Here is a 22239-nt window from a genome sequence, read left to right as displayed (position 1 = left end):
CTGCCCCTTTGCTTAGAACAGTGTTTAGCACATAGCAGAGCACTTAACAAAGACCATCATGATTATTATTATTACCTGAGGAATTAAGGGATTTTGTCTTACAAGATAATAAATATCTCCCTGCTATAACGGGGACGATAACCGGCTCAGGAAATCCGATGGGATTAATTAATGTGACCTACTTAAGGAGCTGGGCTCATCTGATAGTCCTGATTGTGGGTAAGTTCACCCACAATTAGAGTGACTTCCCTTCAGGATGTTTATCTCGCCCAGAGGGCGGCCTTGTCAAATGGAATTTCTTGGAAGCGGATTTAATAGTTTCTATGTAGTAAAATGAAAAAAAAAATGATCGTAACAGCTAAGCTGAACATAATTTGGGAGCTAAAAATAAAAGTAACTTTATAGTAGCTCTGACCTGTCATGTGTAAAATCCATTGCCTACAATACAAAGACAGTTCATTCCAGCAGAAGTCTGATTGATAGTGTTGGAACTTCAGATCAAGCAGCAGAACAGAGAGCAACTGGTTCATAAAATGTACTCAGTATCTTCTAGTTTTATATCAGGCTTCCTAAAGAGAACTTTAGTCCCATTAAATGCACTGTATACCACTGAGCTGTGAAGCACTGTTCTTTTGAAATTCACCTTATATCTATAAACCATGATTGACAGTCTGTTACTGTTGGCTACAAACTACTGAAATATTGCATTTTACGGTGTCCTCACCAAAATATTTTTCCTGGTGGAATTCTAATACATTTGCCATAGGTGCAAAATCATTTTAGGATGTAATAATATTTTGAGGTTTTGGTAGAAAAGGGGGATTGCTGCAAACCTGGCATCGGTTGGAAGTTGGGAAGTTTGGGTCCATTCCTTAATTTTTCAGACAAGATCACTGATTAGATCATTACTACTGTTTTAGGCTCAGAGGATAAATACCAATCCACCGATAAAGGGAATACCAAACAAATCGGTCACTCGGATTATGTAAATGTGAAAGTTGAATAATGTGTCAAATATTTTGGTATGTGACCTTGAGCAAATCACTTAAATTCTCTGTGCCTTTGCTTCTTCATGTGTAAAAAGGTGGTTCAATACCTGTTCTCCCTCCTCCTTAGGCTGTGAGCCCTGTGAGGGACAGGGGCTGTGTCTGACCTGTTTATCTTCTATCTACCCCAGTGCTTAGGACAGTCCTTAGCATATAGTAATAATTTTTTTTTTACGGTATTTGTTAAGAGCTTACTATGTGCCAGGTGCTGTATTATGTACTAGAGGAGATACAAGCAAATCGGGTTGGACACAGTCTATGTTCCTCATGGGGCTCACAGTCTTAATACCAGGCACAGAGAAATTAAGTGACCTATCCAAGGACATACAGAAGACAAGTGGCAGGGCCAGGATTAGAATTCAGGTCTCTCTGCTTCCCAGGCCCATCCTCTCTCCTGTAGGCCCTGCTGCTACTCGAATAACTACCATGATTATTATTATGGGTAGTATGAAATTAGGTTGGACAAAAAAGACATCACACTGAGGGTATGTAAGAAATTCCAATAAAAACAGAAAACATGGTTTTGAGTACTAGGACTCAATTTCTGCAGTTTAGTAGCATCAGATGCATCACTGCAGATGTGACGTTGCTTGCGGAAGGGTCAATGAAAATATGGCGGGACCATTTCTACCTGCCTGAAGTGCTTGTGAACCAACTGTAAGTCTAGTTAAATTGGAAGGGAATGGGTAAGTTGGAAAATAAAACAGGTGGTCCAGTTGGCAGTCAGTGTTGTCAAATCCATTACTAACCCACAGGTCATTTAATTGCTCTTTGACTCATTTTACTCAGTACACATTACAGTTCCTCTTACTCCAGTTGGCCAGTCAGTCAGTCAATCAAATCTTAATTCCTCCTTTTGGGTAGAATCGGGAACACTGCATTATGGTACACTATTTTATTTTGAATATCATGAGCTCATATCTCACACAATACACTCAAAATATACTTCATTTCCCATTAGAAATATTAATTTATGAGAGAAGCAAATGAATGATACTTTTGTAGTTAGGCATCTCTAAACATTTCTTCTTGAACTAAAGATTTTTCTCTCCCATATCTTGTCACCTTAGAATTATAATCACTAAAAGACCTGACCGGAGCAAGGTCTTTGGCTGAGGTCATGTGATACCCTACGCATATTTGAATGTAGCATTGCCTGTTTATGACTGTCAATGCATTGTTTGCTGTACAACAAATTTTCACATTCTGTAATTCTGACAGGCCATAGCACTAGGACACTGAAGATCCTTGAAGTTATAGGACTTGAATGGCATGGGGCTGGGGGAGTGAGAAGGCAGTCTATTTTCTGTTCCAAATTGCTTTTTCCTGGAATCATACTGTGTTTTACAGTAGAGGAGCCCTGGGAAAGGATGATCTGAATGCTTTCAAGAACCACAAACTAAATACGGGAGAAGAACACTAGGATGGCACAGTAGGTTCTATTTCCTATAAAAATTAATCACATGGATGTCTTCACCTATCAAGCTTCAAATAACTCCTAAGAAAATTTGAGTACTTACGACTTTTGTGGTACTGACTTGCTGGTACCTTTGCTGGCTGGGTCACTCCACTCTGCAAACAAAACAAAACCAAAGTCCACATTTGCAAATGTCAAAAGGTTATGCTGAATTAAACTGTTCCAAAAGCTGACAGCTCATCTAATTATGCTTTTTTCACAACATGACACAATAGACACCATGCAATAAAAAGTGGAATGGATCGGCTATAGCACAATTTAATGAATTTTTCATCCGTTGTTTTAATGATGTTAAACGGGGAGAGAGAGAAAAAGGATTATTTGGACTAACGACAATAAAGACCTACTTTGTACACTGTATCCTGAGGTCAGGTGTTGGGAATCCTGCAACAAAGAATACACAGGATGTCAGCATCAGTTCAATCAAATAAAAAGTTCACAATATTGCTAAAATCCTCCCTTTCCTCTATTTTGCTGATCCAAACATTTATCCTATCCTGCATTGACTACAGCATCATCCTTCTCACTGACATCCCTGGATCACGTCTTGCCCCTCTCCAATCCATACTTCACTGCTGCCTGGATGATCTAAAAAAAAAATGTTCAGGCCACGGTGCCCCGCTCTTCAAGAGCCTCCAGTAGTTGCCCATCCACTTCCACAGCAAACAGAAACTACTTACCCCTTGGCTTTAAAGCATTCACTCAATTAACCTGCCTCTTCTTACCTTACAGAATTCCTACTATTCATTCATTCAATTGTATTTATTGAGCGCTTACTGTGTGCAGAATACTGTACTAAGCACTTGGGAAGTACATACTAGCCCAGTCCCTTTGCTCCTCTAATACCAACTAACTCATTGTACTTTGATCTCGTCTACCTCACCACCACCCCTTTGCCTATGTCCTCCCTATTTCTGGCCTGGAGCTCCCTCCCTCCTCCATAGACAACCAACCACCACTCACTCCACCTTCAAAGCGTTATTAAAATCACATCTCCTCCAAGAGGCTTGATTTAGCCCACTTTTTCTTTATCCCCTTCTCCTTCTTTGTCGCCTACAAACTTCGATGGCTTTGGTTCCTAGGCCCAAAAATGTCTGGGTCATAATTTGGGGAGCCTTCCAGTAGTACCAAGAATCAAGTGGGCTGCAAGCTGCCAGTACCCAGGAGAGCTACACACCAGAAACCATCAGCCACATTCCTAGCCCGGGCTGGGGGCATGCAAAGTCTCAATCAATCAGTCAAACAATCAAGGGTGTTTACTGAGTGCTTATTATATGCAGATCCCAGTCTGCACTTGCAGAAATTATAGGATTTCACTGATCCTAAAGATTATTACACAGTTTACTCTTTGCCAATATCCTCTTGGTTAGATTAAAATGGAAGCTGGAAAGGGATGCACTATTAAGAAACATATGGGTTTGAGGTCTTTTTTTAATGGTATTTGTTAAGCACTTATGTGCCTGAACTAAGCATGCATTCATTTTCATTTCATTCAACTGTATTTACTGAGTGCTTACTGTGTGCAGAGCACTGTACTAAACTCTTGGAAAGTACAATACAGCGATAAAGAGAGACAATCCCCACCCACAATGGTCTTACAGTCTAAAGGGATGGGGCGGGAGGGAGACAGGCATTAAAACAAGTAAACAGGCATCAATATTAAGAGAATGATATATGTAATATATATTCATAAGTGCTGTGGGGCAGGGGGAAGGGAAAAGGGCATGAGTTGAGGTGACATGGAAGGGGGGTGCTGAGGAAAAGGGGGCTTAGACAGGGAAGCCCTCTTGGAGGAGGTGTGCCTTCAGTTGGGCTTTGAAGCAGGGAAGAGTGAGTGTTTAGTGGATTTGAGCAGGAAGGGCATTCTAGCCCAGAGGTAGGACATGGGCCAGGGGTCGACGGCAAGACAGGCGAGATTGAGGCACAGTGAGAAGGTAAGCACCAGAGGAGTGGAGTGTGCGGGCTGAGACATAGAAGGAGAGAAGGGAGGTGAGGTAAGAAGTGGCAAGGTGATGGAAAGCTTTGAAGCCAATAGTGAGGAATTTTTGTTTGGTACGGAGTTTGATAGGCAACCACTGGAGATTGTTTTATTTTGGGGGGGTGACATGCGTTGAACATGTCTGTAGAAGCACTGACACTAATAAGTTTGGACACAGTCCATGTCCCACATGGGGCTCACAGTCTTAATCCCCATTTTGCAGAAACTGAGGCACAGAAAAGTTAAGTGACTCACCTAAGGTCACTTATCAGACACGTGGCAGAGCTGGCATAAGGGCCAGGTCCTTGGATTCCTGGGTCCGTTATCCTCCCACTAAGCCACACTGATTCCCCTACTCATACTCATTATATCCTAATATCTTTTTAGGTGCAATCAAATCACATGCTTATCAGTCCCCCAGTAGGACTAAAGGGGAGGACCTGGAAGTTCAGAGGATTCAAGAGCCAAAGTTAATTTCAAGATTAAAAGTCTGAGAGGAAGTCTGGGCAATCACATGAACCAACCTTGCTTGGGATGGAAAACTTGGTCTGTTCAGCTTTTCCAGGGGTATGAATGGCAGTGAGAGGAGGTGGCCAGGTATGGGTCATCTCCTAATTAGGAAAAAACAACAACAAACCAGTTAGTCTCAGAACACATCTCAGAACCTCAGTACAAAATTGCTTCTTCTCACAGGGCTAACACTTCACTCTCCCTGTGCCAGAACAATTGTATTTCATATTCAAAGATCACGAAGCTGACGATGCCGTTTTCCACAAAGACCAAAGAAACTGCAAAGAACTGTGTGTCACCGGTCAATATAGCCTACTGAATTACAGGTATAGTCAATCTGCAATTCTACCTCTTGGTTCAAAGACAGAACGGTCAATGCTATCGCTTGGAACACCAAGGTAGAAGTTTCTTTTTTCAAACACAAGCTACTAGATTTCCAGTATTCCCTGCAGGTGAAGATTGATGCTTGGACAGTAGTTGGTGTCAACATTTGGAGACAATATTCTTAAGACAAAGCTGTTTGACAAAATCATCAATGACAAACTGCGTCCATAATCTAAGGTTAATCCTTTGATCCTGGCAACTGTAAATCTCAGACCTCTCACTCAATTGAAACCAAGTATTTTGAAGAGGAAACATTTAATTCTGGGTATTGAGGCCTTAATACAAACATACTTTTCATCTTTTACATTCCTCTTTTAAATATAATACCTAATGAAGTTAAACTCATTTCCCAAAAGAGGTAACATTATGGATTTCTGACAATTCTGAAAAAATGAATCTGAGTTGCCAGAAATAGTGTAAAAATGTGTCTTGATAAGACAGTGTTAAGAAGGCATATGGTAAATTGTGTTCTATTTTCTTTGATCTCATATTCAGAAAGGGGAGGGCAATATAAAATCCTGGGTGATGATGCCACAAGTTTTTCTGGTTAACTTTCTTTTATAATTACAAAACTCAAAAAGTTCCTTTAATGACTAAAGAAACATATTTTAGGGATCTAACCCATGAAACTTTATATTCAATAGGAATATTACTTATTTAACCAGATTCTTTTAGTGAATAAGGTAACTCTCTGGGAGTAAATTATGCACTGTGGTAGGTACGTTGCCTGTTTGGGGCCCTTGGGTACTATTTAGTAAATTACTAAATTTTGTGACCTGTCTTAATTTACAGGTACAATTCTTTTATTTTTTTTTAAACTAAATGGCACTCTGGTGACTTAAAAGAATTAATGTTCCTCTCAAAGTGCATAGCTTACACTCCGATAGTTCTGTAATTTACTCACTGGCAGAATCTGATTGTATAAGATTACCATGGGAGCTTGTAGTTTTGTACGGCTGGCACATGAAATCTTACAAATTACTGGGTTTTCGGGCCGATCTGATTTTTGGTAAGTGAAAATGTCAGACTTTATAAAAAGGCAAGCCAAATGGAAGGAGCCACAAGGGCATTCAATTAAACTACAGAAGATGCTATTGGAAGGCCTGTGATTAGTTGTAAGGACATCTTTAGGGTCAAAGCGAACACCAAACACATTCACTTTCTTAAACTAATTATCCAATTTACATATAGGCATCTGAGTGCATAGTGTGCTCTCTTCCTCTTGTCATTCAAGCAGATAATTAAATTGACTGCAGTGCTATGTTTACGATGTGGCATCTGGACACCTGGGACCAAGGAATAGAAGTCCGATAGTCTGGGCATAAAGCAATTGGATATGGGGAGACTGTCTTGAAGCAAAGGTTTTGGGACAATCTTGACACATAGAAGGAGAAATGGAAACAGCATCAGACTTTAGGGGTAACAAACCAAATCTTGTACCAAGGATTAATGTTAACATGGACAAAGTGGGGATGGGGGTCACACACTGGTCTTATCCAGGGGGTGAAAGTAAAAATATTTTCTGACAGGAACAACATGGCATCTAAAAATGAGGATCACCGCTATGGAAGCGGTGAGTGGGCACTGAGTGGGATTGTAAAATTGAAAAATAGATTAAGATTTTTGAGGACTGGGATGTGTCTACTAATTCTATTGTTCTCTCCCAAGTACTTAGAGCAGGGTTCTCCACAGAGCTATTGATTGATTGGGTGGGTGGGTGGGTGGGTGGGTAGGGGAGGGTTGGAGATGCTCCTGTTTGGCCCTCAGCCGGGAGAGGATGATGAGAATGCTACAGATCTGGGGAGCCCCAGTGAGACTGAATCACATTAGCAGCATGGCCTAGTGGATAGTGCATGGGCCCGGAAGTCAGAAGGTCATGGGTTCTAATCCTGACTCTGCCACTTGTCTGTTGTGTGACCCTGGGCAAGTCACTTCACTTCTCTGTGCCTCACTTCCCTCATCTGTAAAATGGGGGTGGAGACTGTGAGCCCCACATGGGACAAGGACTGTGTCCAACCCAATTTGCTTACATCCCCCCCAGCACTTAGTACAGTGCCTAGCACACAGTAAGTGCTTAACAAATACTATTATTATTATTAGTGGACAAACTGGGGAAATGGTCCCTGCACACTTGATATAATTTACTCTTTGATAAAGAGGTAACAGGGACTCCCATCCAGGCACAGAAGTTTTTGGGGGTTTTTTTAATGGTATTTGCTAAATGATTGCACTACACTAAGCACTGGGGCAGTTACAAGATAATCAGGCTGGATACAGTCCCTGTCCTTTACAGTGCTCAGTCTTAATTCCCATTTTACAGATGAGGTAACAGATACAGAAATATTAAGTGACTTGTCCCAAGTCACACAGCAGACAAGTGACAGAGCTGGGATTAGAACCCAGGTCCCTATGACTTCTGGGCCCATGTTTTTTTTCCACTAGGCCATGATCAATCAATCAATCAATCATATTTATTGAGCGCTTACTGTGTGCAGAGCACTGCTATTATCATCCCACAGTGCATTAAGTTTTAGGTGAAAGATTAAAGCTCCCAAAGCTTACTACACGGTACTGACATCAGGAGGCTGAGTGGAAAGTCTCTTTTTGGCCAAACTGAAGACACGGAAAGAATCCTAACATTGCTTTCAAAGGCTGCTCTGTGTTCCAAGGAGAAGGAGGAGCCAACTAAGCAGTAAACCTTGGGGTCTATGTCATTCCATTAGTTATTTTTCATTACTTGGCAAAGAATGAGCCCCAAAGCATCAAGGCACTTTACATAATTGCTAACAATAGGCCTGATAAGCATGGAGACCTATATTAATGTGATGTGAAGACTGTAAATTCAAATGGAGAAAAATCAGGAAAGGCCAAATTTAGGATTTCCAGAGCAATTATTACTCATTCAAATTGCATCTGCTTTAGATTCACAGTTAATGTTCCAAACTAATCCAAAATCAGGGTTGGTCAATTATCCCTGCTCTGAGTATCCTGGCACGGAGGCCATCCACCTTTAAAGACTAAGCTTTGGCTTGGAACACAGTTTCGGTTCTGGAGGCTGCCGCTGATTCATCCGCTATGTCTACAGACAGCAAGCCTAATATGACACTGAAAAAAATTTTAAGGACGCTGCCAATGTCTTCATCGTCCCAATACCAGGGAGGTAGCTAACCTGCATCCAGTGAAAACCAATCAAATGGTATTTATTAAGTGCTTACTATGTTTAGATCACTGTACTAAGCCCCTGGGAGAATACAACTAGAGTTAGTTCCCCTCTAACTCAGGGTCAATGTCGTTGCAGAACTACACACCAAGGAAAACTAGCATTGTAGCATTAAGTCCTCGACCCACATCAGATGCCGTGCCCATGTGCACCACCATTCCCTCTCCTCTACACTGTGAGCTCTCTGTGGACAGGGAACATGCTTACCAATTCTTTTATATTGTACTCTCCCAAGCACGCAGTACAGTGCTCTACACAGAGAAAGCACTCAATGACTACCATTGATTCACTGATTCATTCATTCAATTGTAATTATTGAGCGCTTACTGTTTGCAACTAAGCGCTTGGGAACTACAAATAGTCAACGTATAGAGACGGTCCCTACCCAACAATGGGCTCACAGTCTAGAAGGGGGAGACAGACAACAGTGATCAAACACCACGTCATACAGTATCCAAATGGACAAGCGCTGCAGGGAGAACCTTACCTAATTCAGCCATTTCTTTCCACCCAACACAAAAACAATGAAAACATGCACTCATTCAGAACTGAATCTACCTGGACTGTCCTAGGATATTGTATTAAACTTTCATTCTACCACCCTGCCAATGGAGTCACAAAAATGACTAGAAGCAGCTATTTCTAGAACATTAATAGCTCAGGGAATGGAACTCCACAGGAGGAATGGCTGCAGGATTTCATTTTCTGAACCTGATGTGGGCCCGGGTTCATGGGAACCCCTTCCCCACCCACCTTGTTTTCGGCCTTAGGGCAAGAGGCCCTAGCCAGGCATTTTCTCAGTCCCCTTCAGTCCAGAGAAAGGGGGCCAGAAGAACAGCTTCATGCCGGGTCAGGTAGGGATCAGAGCAGTACAAGCGATATAGCATTCCAATTTCATTCTCAGCGCAAGAACATTGGCTTTGAATTCCCCATCCTGAGAGGCAGGAATGGGTGTAGCTCTTTTTTTCTTTCTTTTTTCATTTTTTTTCCCAATGGTATTTGACATTGGCAGCAATTCGACCAACCCCAGGCAATAATAATAATAGCCATATTTGTTAAGTGCTTATTATATGCCTAAGACTGTATTAAGTGCTGGGGTAGATACCAGAGAATTATGTCCCAAATGAGGCGCTCAGTCTAAGTAGGAGGGAGAGGAAGAGGAGAGAGAGAAGGGAGAGACCAATAAGTAGAAGAGGAAGAGAAGTGAAAGAGCTCGTTATTTAAAATCCACACAAAACCGAAAGTTTACTGTGTACAAAGGAGGGAAAATACAACTGTGTTGCAATTCAGCATGCTCAGGCTAAAAGCGAACAGGTTGGGGCATGCAGTTTGGGTGATGGATTGCAATTTTAAGCTCTGGAATCCACTCTTTGACAACTGTTACCTGGGGCTGCCGGAGGCCCTGGATTACCTCCTATGCTCCTTCTCCATTCTTCCTGGCCCCTGGGGACTGCCCTGAGGCTACTCAGAAGTTGGGAGAACTGCATTAGGAAGTAGGAGCAGACCAAAATACTGACAGGGAAATGTGCTGTTGCCAGGATTTCCCTGAAACATCAGAGGCTGGGACTTCTTCAAAGTGTTTCTTTGAGAAGCAGCGTGGCCTAATGGACGGAGCTGAGGCTTGGGAGTCAGAAGGACCTCGATTCTAATTCTGGCTCTGTCACTTGGCTGTGTGACCTTGGGCAAGTCACTTAACTTCTCTGAGCTTCGGTTCTCTCATCTGTAAAATGGGGATTCAGGTTGTGAGGCCCATGTGGGGCATGGACCGTGTCCAACCTGGTTATCTTATATCTACCCCAGCGCTTAGTACACTGCCAGGCACATAGTAATCACTTAGCAAATATCACAATTGTTATTATTCATGCATTCATTCAATCATATTTATTGAATGCTTACTGTGTGCAGAGCACTGTACTAAGTGTTTGGGAAGTACAAGTCGGCAACATATAGAAACAGTCCCTACCCAATAATGGGCTCACAGTCTAGACGGAGGAATAATGATGATTATTATAATCATCATTATCATTATTATTTGTTGCTGTGAATGTATGGGTCAGGCTTGATCAACTTTAGGTTGGCACTCAGTATTACTATTTTGTGTGCAGGTGCATCCCCCCAAAGCAACTTTTTCATTCAAAAAACGATCTCCCCAAAATACTACCTCGGGGTAGGTACTGGCCATGGAAGATCAGGAACAAGTAATTTAAACTCTCCATGGTTTTGTTTCACATGGAACTGATATGCACCTACTTTAACAGGACCTTACTTGTAATAATTAGCCAGTTTAATGGCTGAATATAAACTTTTCTTTTTAGAAGTCTATGGTATTTGGGAGTGAAGCTTTATGACTGTATGAGGGCAATAATATTAAGGTATTATAAGAATGATATTTTTTATTAATAATAATACTCATAATAATGACACAGTTTGTTAGGTGCTTCCTATGTGCCAAACACTGAACTAAGCACTGGGGTAAATACAATACAATCAGACCTGACATAGTCCCCCTCCCGCATGGGAATCAGGCTTTCTTTCTAAGGGGAAGGGAGAGCAGGCATCCTATGCCCATTTTTACAGATGAGTAAAATGGGACATAGCGAAGTTAAGTGGTTTTTTTTTTTCCTAAGGGCACACAGCATGTAAATGGAAAAGCCACAATTTGAGCCCAGTTCTCTTGCCTTCAGGGCCTTTGTTCTTTCCACTAGGCCACACTGCTGTGCTTAATTCTAAGCCATGGGGAAGATACACTTTATCAGATTGATCTCAATCCCACCCCCAATTACAGCTCACAATCTATTCTATGCCCAATTTACAGTTGAGGAACTGAAACAAGGAGGTTAAATGACTTTCCCAAGGTCACACAACAGGCCAGGGGCCAACATGAGGCAGAAATTTAGGTGTCCTGAAACCCAGGCCCAGACTCTTTCCAACAGCCACCATTTTACATATATTCTTCATAATCATCATAAATATCAAGGCTTTGGCCTTTAATACTTTATTCCTTTTGAAGAGCTCAATTGAAGAGAAACATTTTTATTAATTTTTTATAATTCCCCTACACAAAGAGGAATTGTTACTGACACTAAAATGGGCATGGGGCCTTCATTCAGAGGCAGCACCGCAAACAATAGTAGGGATTCAAGTACGGTAAGACAAGACTTTACACATGTATGTATGTGTTTAAAAGGAGCTGTGCTGGTCAACAGTTTTGTGTTCTGCAAAACATGGGAAAACCGAGGTTCACTGAAATGCCTCCTTCCTCCCATCTTTCTCCTGAAAGTTCAAAAATTTAATAAACCAAATTTTGAGGTATTTAGAAATGCCTGGAAGTAAAAACAATAAACTACAGCATATGAGATGTCTTAAAACAGAATTTAATGGAAGCAAACTAGGTCGACAAAATCAAGTTAGGGTTTATTTTCACAGGACTTGGACTTGAAACAATTCTAAAGTAGTGGTAACTGACAGGCTGGGCTTCTGACTTCTTTGGGGAGTATGCATTTTTTCCAGGGAGTAAAAGATTATAAGGGAATGTAAACCTACACAGTTTGTTGGCTTTAAAACCACTGTGATCTTAAGATGTAGGAACATCAGGCATATTCTTTAAAAAAATATGCAAACATTTAAAAAATTGAATCCATGTGTTTTGTTTATTGGAGCAAGGCACACATGTTTCTTCAGTTCGGTCTTCTTCTTTCTAGCTGCAAAGCCCTTCAGGTATGTAACCGAGAAGAGCAAGGCAGAAGAGGCTTAATGAATCACCAAAAAGCCTAATTTGTTTGAGTAAACTATTTAAGACACTCTGATATGTCAGCCAAATCAGGCTTTCCCGAGGCCGGAAAGAAGCAAGCAAAGGGAGGTGAGGCAGAACTGCAGGAGGATGCTTGGGGTAAGTTGAAAGAGGTAGAGAGTTCTGCAGGTGTGAATGGATCCTCAAATTCATAGCTGACTTAAGTTGCTTCCTTCATTACTACAATAGACAATGTTGAAAAAGCGGAAAAACTGAGGCTCAGATCCCTAGGGGAAACACTGGTCTGCAGAGAAGCAGTGTGGCCTAGGGACAAAAGCACAGGCTTGGGAGTCAGAGGATGTGGGTTCTAATCCTAAACTCTGTCACTTGTTTGCTGGGTGACCTTGGGGAAGTCACTTCACTTCTCTGTGCCACAGGATACCTCATCTGTAAAATGGGGATTAAGACTGTGAGCCCCTTATGGGAAGGGGACTGTGTCCAACGTGATTACATTCTATGTACCCCAGTGCTTAGAAAAGAACTTGGCACATAGTAAGTGCTTAACAAATACCATAGTTATAATTATTAATTATTATTACTAGCTAAATAATAGTTATCCCCTAGGGATTATTCTGCCTCCAGCTCCTCTGCCTGGATAACTGACTGTTAGGAAATCAAATGCTTGTCCTTCTCTGATGGGAAAGGAAAAGAATGGACAGGCACACGGTATTGAAGCCTTTATCTCTAGCAGCTTTGTGACCTATAAACATGAAATGAAAGCTGGGCGATATAGTAAGCTTTTGGAAGGGTGCTCCAGACTGAGGTGTCATTTGTGAGATGATTCAACGGCAAGGAGGAGTTTTTTCCCAGGCAATAATTCTCTGAATGACATAACAAAATATGGCACCATTAGCGGCTCTTCAGAAAAGAAGCTGGGCTCGAAATGCTACCTCTGCCTGCAGCCCATTTCACAGTGTTCCCTCACTGAGCAACTCAGTTTTCCAAATATTTCCATCAGGTGGCACTTTCTTGCAATGGCAAACGCACATATAGTAAGCACTTAATAAATACTATTACTACATCAGATGTGAGTAATATCTATGCTCATTGGCTAAATTTTCTGCTCTGAGGAGCTCGTGAAATGCTCTTGGAACCTTAGAAGGGTTGAATATTTCAAATCCATGGCAGAATTTGTAGCAGTATTATTAAGTGAATTAGCAAAAGAGCATTAGGCAACGAGAAGCACCGAGGCCCAATGGAGAGAGTCTGGTCATGGGAGTCAGAGGACCTAAGTTCGAATCCCAGCTGTCACTCTCCTGCTGTGTGACCTTAGGCAAGTCACTTCACTTCTTTGGGCCTTAATTTCCTCATCTGTAAAATGGGGAGTCAATACCTTTTCTCCCTCCTATTTCCACTGCGAGTCCCCTGTGAGGTAGGGCCTCACGTCTATGTCCGACTTAATTTATATCTTCCCCAGAGCTCAGAACAGTGCTTGATGCAGAGTAAAGTGATTGACATATATCATAATTAATGAACGAGGCATCTCATTCACTCTCACCATGGAAAAACTTGCGGAAGGGCTGCACAGGCACAGTGTTTGAGGATAGTAAGTCCTTACAAATATCTCAACTATTAAAAGGTGCACTAAACATTTTCTGCCTCATCTAAATCAAACTTGCTTCATAAAAGGTCTATGTCCGGTGAATCTTTAACTTGCCAAATGGCTAGGATCTCACCATCTGGCTAATCTCTGTATCTGCAAGTTAATGACTATATTACAGACCATTGTACTATTACAATAATAATAACAATAATTGTGATATTTAAGCGCTTACTAAGTGCCAAGCACTGTACTAAATGCTGGGGTGAATACAAGCAGCTCGGGCGGGATACGGTCCCTGTCCTACATGGGACTCACAGTCTTAATCCCCATTTTACAGATGAGATAACTGAGGCACAAAGAAGTGAAGTGAATTGCCCAAGATCACACAGCAGACAAGTGACAGAGCCGGGATTAAAGTCAGAATTAGAACTCAGATCCTTCCTTCGGCCCTATGCTGTATCCATTAGGCCAGGTTGCTTCTCTCCTCCACAAGATCCAGCTTTTTGAAGGCTGGATCATTAGACATAAAACTGTTGCAGTGTGCTTTCCCACGTGTTTAATACAGTGCTCTGCACACAGTAAGAACTCAATAAATACCACTGATTGAAGATCTGGGTGGAATGACGGTGGGTCGAAATAGCAACAGCCCTCTCGTGAGGCTCTAGCCCATTCATTTACAAACATCTCATGGAATGAAACAAAAATCAGTTTAAACCGTCTGAACAAGTATAGAGTCTTTTCATAGACCCAGCTTTCAAACTATGAATAAAATGCACTGTTTTCCTCAGCAAACACATAGCAATCACCTTGTGGTTTTTTCAAGCCAAGAAGTAAGTTCCCCTGGCCTGAGTGATGAATGGGATGCCTTCCATATCCTACCACACTAATTGGCTTGCTTTACCTTCCCAGATTTATACACCAGGAAGGTCTGAAAAAAAATGCATATTCAGTGAAAATCAATACGTATACTGTTTTCATTTCTTGGAAGCTAATGGGGATTTTCTATAACTATTACAACATATGTTTTCTTTTTGACTAACTTTGGGGCCTATTTACCTCTCCCCCACCACAAAAAATAAAACAAAATAATTTATTCTCTCAAACTGACCTCATGCTTTCCAAGACATTTTCTCATATCCATAACTTTAAAATTGAATCTGCTCTGTTGTTCTTTCTGTGAGTGGTGAATGAACAAAGAAACCAGAGGTTTGTTTTGCAGCTAGAGCTACACATTTTACCAACCTGCACAAATTTTTACCACCCCACAAATTTTTCTCACTCCCAGTCCATTGAGAATGGGAATTTTCAAAGCCCATACGGTCTCTCTCTTCCTAAATTCAATCATGGAAGTAGCAGATACCATCACCGCCTAATGGGACGAGCATTGGCCTAGAAGTTAGAGGATATGGGTTCTAATCCCAGTTCTGCCACTTTCCAACTGTGTGACCTAGGGCAAGTCACTTAAATTCACTGTGCTTCAGTTACCTAATCTGTCAAATGAAGATTAAGACTGTGAGCCCTATGTGGGACGGGGACTGTGTCCAACCTGAAAATATTTGCATCCACCCAAGTGCTTAGTACAGTACCTGGCAAATACTAAGTACATAACAAATACATGATCTAAAAACAAAAAATCAAAAAATCACAATTGATTCAGATATAATAATGTTAAATGTCTTAAGTTTTGCACTCTTTTTAAAGGAAGGATATTTTATAAATCTAATATTGAGTAAATGCATTTCACAAAGGAATAGCAATCAGAAAAAAAAACCAACCAACAGATTAGTTGGGAATAAAATATAATTCTGATGTAACAAAAGGGCCTAATTAATTTTCAGGATCCCTTTAGATTATAAAGCTCATTGTGGGCAAGGAACCTGTCTACCAACTCTGTTACACTGTACTCTCCCAAGCACTTAATGCAGTGCTCTGTATACACTAAGTGCTCAATAAATATAACTAATTGAAAATCAATCAATCAGTAGAACTTACTGAGCATCTACTGTGTGTGTGTGTGAAGAGAATTGCATTAAGTTTTTGGGAGAGTACAGTTAATAACATGATCCTTGCCCTGAAGGAATTCATATTCTAGGGGGAGAGATAGGAACCCCTGCAAAAATTTTGGCTAGGCGGAAGGAGGAAATGGGGATATGAACATGAGATAGTGCTTAAGTAATTGTGCATGTAAGATATCACTCAATCAATCAATGGTATTTACTTTTGCAGAGTATTATACTAAGTAAGCACTTGGGAAAGCACAATGCAATAGATTTGGTGGAACTGTTCCCTACCCACAAGGAGCTTAGAGTACATAGGATGAGCAGCATGGCCTAGTGGAAAGCACACAGGTCTGGGAAGTCAGAGACCCTGGGTTCATTAATTTGTTCATTCAATATTGTTTATTGAGCTCTTACTGTGCGCAGAGCACTGTACTAAGCACTTGGGAAGGGTTGTAATCCTAGCTCCACCATGAGACACAATTATTATTAAGTGTTACTGGGGGTTGTGAGCACATACATATTTTAGGTGGCACCATGCGGAAGTACTGAAGTTGGGGGATATAATCTGAGTAATTTAGAAATTTACTGGGAAAGGCCTCCTAGAAGAGATGTGATTTCAGAAAGGGCTTTCAAGATGGGGAGAGCTGTGGTCTGTCAGAACTGAAGTGGGAGGGAGTTCCAAAGTAAGTTAGCGATGACACCAATGTTCGAACCATAGGATCTTCATAGGTATTAGTCTACACGCAGACTTGCATGTATTTATTTCCCTTTTTTTCACTTCCTCATTAAATGACTTTAATGGTCTCAAACGTATTCAATTTAATTTTAATACTGTTCTCTTTGGGAGTGATATTAGGATGATGTCCTAAAATGGTAGCTCTAACTTCCATGAAGGTACCAGTGGAAAAAAAAAAGCAGAAATTCAGCCATTAAACCAAACTTCCCTTTAAATACATTACATAGGATCAACAAAAAAACACAATAGGCAGTAAAAGGCTAATTCTTCTAAAAGATTCTAATACCAACATATAATTTAATCTATGCAATTTAAAAGCCTTGGCGGGGTTTCTTCAAACAAATAAGAAACTGCTTTTTCAAACTATTTAGTGTTGGCAGTTGTTTAAGGGAATCTGGTAATTTGTTCCATTCACTCTAGAAATACACATGCAAAACGCACATCTCACACTGACCGTTTTCTTTCCTGCAACCCTCAAACTGAGAGTTCCTACTGAGAAAAGAGCATAATTATAATTTACAGTCGCAAAACAGGACTGTAAATACCCTGCGGCATTACCATGTGCACATTTATACAATAAATTAAACCATCATCTTTGAATTGCCAGATGCAATCAATTCAATTCCTTAATACAATGGTGAGTTATAAAATCAGGAGACAGGACATAGCTGCATAACTTATTTCTTAAGGCTTACACTAAAACCCTGCAAAACAAGATCTCCACATTCAATAATGGATCAAGGAAACTGTATAACAACACACTCTGTAGAATTAACACGGAAACATTTAGTTCTACATCCTGCAGTAAGCCTTCATCCCACTGTAGCCACCCTCTAATCCCTATCCTTAAGCAACATTGAACACAAGTCCAGCCAAATCTCTAAGGGTTTAAGAGCACCAACCTGAGGCAGTAACCCATTAACATTATTCTAAATACAATAGTATCAATAACCAATTTAGCAAATGGATTTCTAGGCCGGGAGAGGTTCAGCCACCATCATTCTAATTGCCTTTGTCTTAAAAAGTGTTTCCTTTGATTTTATTAAAGCCTAGCTGCACAATTTTAGTTATCAAAATACGGGCTATCTTAAAGAGGATGTAAGTTGAGCCTTGGTGGGTGGGGCAGGACCACATGCTACATGACCTTGAGCAGGTCATTTAACCTCTCTGGGCCTCAGTTTCCTGGCAATAACCTGAAGACAATAATACTTGCCTTGTCTTACCTCCCAGGGATAAAATGACAACAGAGAGAGATAAGAGAAGTGGGAGGAAGCAAAAGATGAGGAAGTACATGATACAGCATCTTAGCATGATTCTCCCAGGGCTGAAGAATTCCTTAGTAATCAGTTAGACACTGCAGGAGGAAGATTAACACTTCCAGAACTTTAGGCCACCATTTAATATATTTAGCCTGCAACAATGTACTGAACAGTGCACTCTATGACTCAAAGAGATAATACTCTTCCTAAAGAGCTATCAGGCTCTTACCATCAAGTGTTACCATCAATCAATCAAGCAATTTATTAAGTGCTTACATGCACAGTACTGTTCTGTTTATGTCTTTAAAAACTTCCAGTGATTGCCCAACTACCTGTGCATCAAACAGAAACTCTTCACCATCTGCTTTAAGGCAGTCATTCGGTTCGCCCCCCGCCTCCTTCCTTACTTCTGGTATTTCCTACTGCCATCCAGTCCTCACACTTGGCTCCTCTAATGCCAGCCTACTCACTGCACCTTGTCCTTGTCTATCTGTCGATTGCCTCCCCCTTCCACTCCCAATGTCCTCCATCTGGCCTGGAGTTCCTTCCCACTTCAGATCCCACTACCACTTTCTCTATCTTCAAAGCCCTCCTAAAAATCACACCTCCTCCAAGAGGCCTTCCCTGTCTAAGCCCTCACATATGACTATGTACCCTTTAAGCATGTGATTTTCACCTCAGTCACAGTCCCAAAGCACTTATGTATGTATCCTTATTCTCAGCCACTTCTGATACCTGTAACTTATTTTAACATTTGTCTCTACATCTAGACTTAAAGCTCCTTATAAAAAGCAGAGGTTGGGTCTACCAACTTTATTGTATTGTACTCTCTCAAAGGCTTAGTACAGTGCTCTGCACACAGTAAGTGCTCAATGAATACCACCGATTGGTTGAACAGCACTGTACTAGATGCTTGGGAGACCAAAGTAGAATTAGGAGAAACAAACCCTGCCTTCAGGGAGCTTACAATCTAGTCGGGAGTCAGGCATGATAATCAGTCAACAGTATTTGAGTGCTTACTATGTGCAGAACACTGTAATAATAATAATAATAATGTTGGTATTTGTTAAGCACTTACTATGTGCCAAGCACTGTTCTAAGCACTGGGGTAGATACAAGGTAATCAGGTTGTCCTACGTGGGCTCACAATCTTCAGCTATAATTCTATTTATTCTGACGATTTTGACAAATGTCTACATGTTTTGTTTTGTTTTCTGTCTCCCCCTTCTAGACTGTTGTTTGAGCCTGTTGTTGGGTAGGGACCATCTCTATATGTTGCCAACTTGTACTTCCCAAGTGCTTAGTATAGTGCTCTGCACACAGTAAGCGTTCAATAAATAAATAGATGAATCCCCATTTTACAGATGAGGTAACTGAGGCACAGAGAGGTTAAGTGACTTGCCCAAAGTCACACAGCAGACAAGTGGCAGAGCTGGGATTAGAACCCATGACCTCTGACTCCCAAGCCCAGGCTCTTGCCACTGAGCCACGCTAGACACACATTAATATAAATTAGTAATGTATAATATATAAAGATATGCACCTATGTGCAGTGGGGTTTGGGAGGTGGCGGTGGGTTGAATAACAAATGTCCAAAGGTCACAGATCCAAGTACGTAGATGACAAAGAAGGGAGAGTGAGCCAGGGGAAAGAGGGCTTAATTGGGGAAGGCCTCTGCTTGAGAATAAATTACAAGTACAGTCTACAGATATGCAGTAATCAATCCATTCATTCAATCAATCATATTTGTTGAGCGCTTACTGTGTGCAGAACACTGTACTAAGCACTTGGGAAAGAACAATACAGCAATAAAGAGAGATAACCCCTGCCCACAATGAGCTCACAGTCTAGTTAGAAAAGCAACATGGCTCAGTGGAAAGAGCATGGGCTTTGGAGTCAGAGATCATGGGTTCAAATCCCAGCTCCGCCAATTGTCAGCTGTGTGATTTTGGGCAAGTCACATAACTTCTCTGTGCCTCAGTGACCTCATCTATAAAATGGGGATTAAGGCTGTGAGCCCCCCGTGGGGCAAACCTATCACCTTGTAACCTCCCCAGTGCTTAGAACAGTGCTTTCACATAGTAAGCGCTTAATAAATGCCATCATTATTATTAGAGGGGGAGCACTATGTGAGGAAAGGTTCTGGGTTGAGAACACAGGTCTGCATAGGGGCAAGAACTTATTCCCCGTTGGAAGTGGTCCCAGCAGTGTGAATCAGGTCCCTGGAGACCCCTGAGGTGGAGAGTCAAGCCTAGTTCTGGAGGTCATGGCCCACCTGCTCTGCCAGGCAAAGGAATGCTTGGGGGCTGCCTGTTGCAGCCTTCCCCTCCTCCTCCTCATGGCCCCTGCCCTAGAGTGTACAGTACAGACACATTTGTTGACTGGAAACTATCTAGTGCAGGGATTTTGATTCTACTCACGCATTCTTTCATTACTTTGGGAAACACATACTTTATTACTACTTTACCATTGTCCTTAGCATCAGCCTTGTAAGTAGCAACATAAATATGTCACCCAGAAACACTAAAAACACCCCTTCTTTTTCCAAAGACAGTTGAAGGAATTGATCAGTGTGCCTTCCTTCGGTTCCTTCAAACATTTCAAGGTCCCCCCCCGCCCCCATTTGGAAGTCGGTTCAAGGCCATGGATCTGATTTACTTTTACCTCTGACATGTTCTAAGGTCTTGTAAATACCATTCCTCAGCATGCCATCCGACCGATTATCCTGAGCCAATGGGAGAGAGAACGAGTACTGCCACTGGGAAATATTTCCTACTCTGAAACTGCATTTCTGGTTCAGATATACTAGCAGCAAAGCCAAGATAAAGAGAAAAAAAGGAAACCAAGTGGAAACCAAATGACTGGATCCAGAACAGCTGGCAGGGTGGTCTGGCTTACTCCTTTCTAACTTGGCACTTGTGGATCTAGAGGTTTTGTGATGGACAGTTCTCCAGTTTCTACCACTTGTATTTGCTTTTTTCTTCAATGCCAGTCCAATGTGGATGCCAAAACTTTCATACAGACATAGCTCGGCTGTTTTTTTAAGCAAGTTTAGCTGTAATAATGAATTTCCAACCAGTATGTTTCTAATTATTCTGCCACCAACCTACATCGAACTGACCCCACATTTAATGCACACCGGATTGAAAAAAAAATTTCCAAACTCTTCCCAAGGTTATAACATTTAGTTGTTTTTTTTTTCAGTCTGCCCAAGAGAGGGCATGATATGTTATAATGCTACAAAATAGAGATTTTCTTGCAATCCTATCACTTCACAATATGTCTCAGTTTCCAGACTCTGGCAGGAATTTTGTGTTGATTCCAGCTGGTCAGAGAGAACTAGCAGATCATTCGTTAGCAATAGTTTACAGGGGGTAGGTGGTCATATATCCGGATAGAAGCTCAAGTGAAGACCACCCAGCAGATGTCTGATTACTATGTCAGTTAGCTTTAAGTAGCTAATGTTATTCATCATTGCAGAAAGTGTCAGATACTGACAATTACCAATGATCATACAAAGTGGAACTGGAATAAACCTGCCAAAGAGTATTTTTTCAGTGCAACATGCAATTTATTATCATGTTCCAGCAATTACCAAAGGGAGCTGTTGATCTCACTTTACTGGAGAGATACACAGGGTAGCTGCAGTCACACAGCAGTCTTTTTGAAGGATACCTTGTGCTCTAAGTGAAAGACACTATAAAATGACAACACTCCGGCAAAAGAAGACAGAATGATACATTTAGTGAAATCCCCAGTCTAAGCCTTTTCAAAGAACACAAGCAGTTAGTATTACATTTCTAAGGGCTGCTGTATCCTTTCAAATGTGATAGCTTTCTTGTAGTTTACACTTATCACATTAAGAAAAATGATAATGAGGAGTTCATGACAACTCCTTTCAAAAGTAACAAAGGCTCAATCGCTTGGGGGAAAAAAGTAATATCTATTTCCATGGAAAGAGGCCTCCAGTGAACAGTCTGCTGAAGCCTTGCTCTCATTATTGCTGTGCTTGGGGAAAAAGGAAGCGCTAGGCTGCTAATAAATCTGAGCACCAATCCGGTAAGATTTGCATGGATCTGTCCTCTCTCAGAAATGCTAGTTCAATCTTGAAATCACAAAATCCATGAAAAATATGGGTGGAGTTAATAGGGTTAGTGGCGGGGTGGCAGTGAAGGGGCTCTTTAGATCCACATAAGTCCAAAAATGTAGATGTAACACAAATCCAGCACCCACTTCTTCAGAATATCACACCTGAACTTTGTCTGGGGTTCAGTGTTGAAGAACTTCTTTCCTTGA

General features: G+C 41.3%; 1 protein-coding gene across 1 annotated transcript in view; it reads right to left on the bottom strand.

The window, feature by feature from the left end:
- AFF2 (AF4/FMR2 family member 2) overlaps window positions 1-22239 on the bottom strand; it is a 361545-nt gene that overhangs the window by 155524 nt on the left and 183782 nt on the right. The window contains exons 8-10 of the mRNA XM_038747704.1: window positions 5026-5112; window positions 2871-2907; window positions 2567-2618 (exon numbers count right to left, since the gene is read on the bottom strand). Of these exons, the coding sequence (XP_038603632.1) occupies window positions 2567-2618; window positions 2871-2907; window positions 5026-5112 (176 nt within the window). The remainder of the gene's footprint in view (window positions 1-2566; window positions 2619-2870; window positions 2908-5025; window positions 5113-22239) is intronic.

The sequence above is a fragment of the Tachyglossus aculeatus genome, chromosome 6 (genome assembly GCF_015852505.1).
Source record: "Tachyglossus aculeatus isolate mTacAcu1 chromosome 6, mTacAcu1.pri, whole genome shotgun sequence".
NCBI lineage: Eukaryota > Metazoa > Chordata > Mammalia > Monotremata > Tachyglossidae > Tachyglossus > Tachyglossus aculeatus.
Note: the sequence above shows the minus strand (reverse complement) of the source record. Positions and strands in the feature narration are given on the sequence as shown.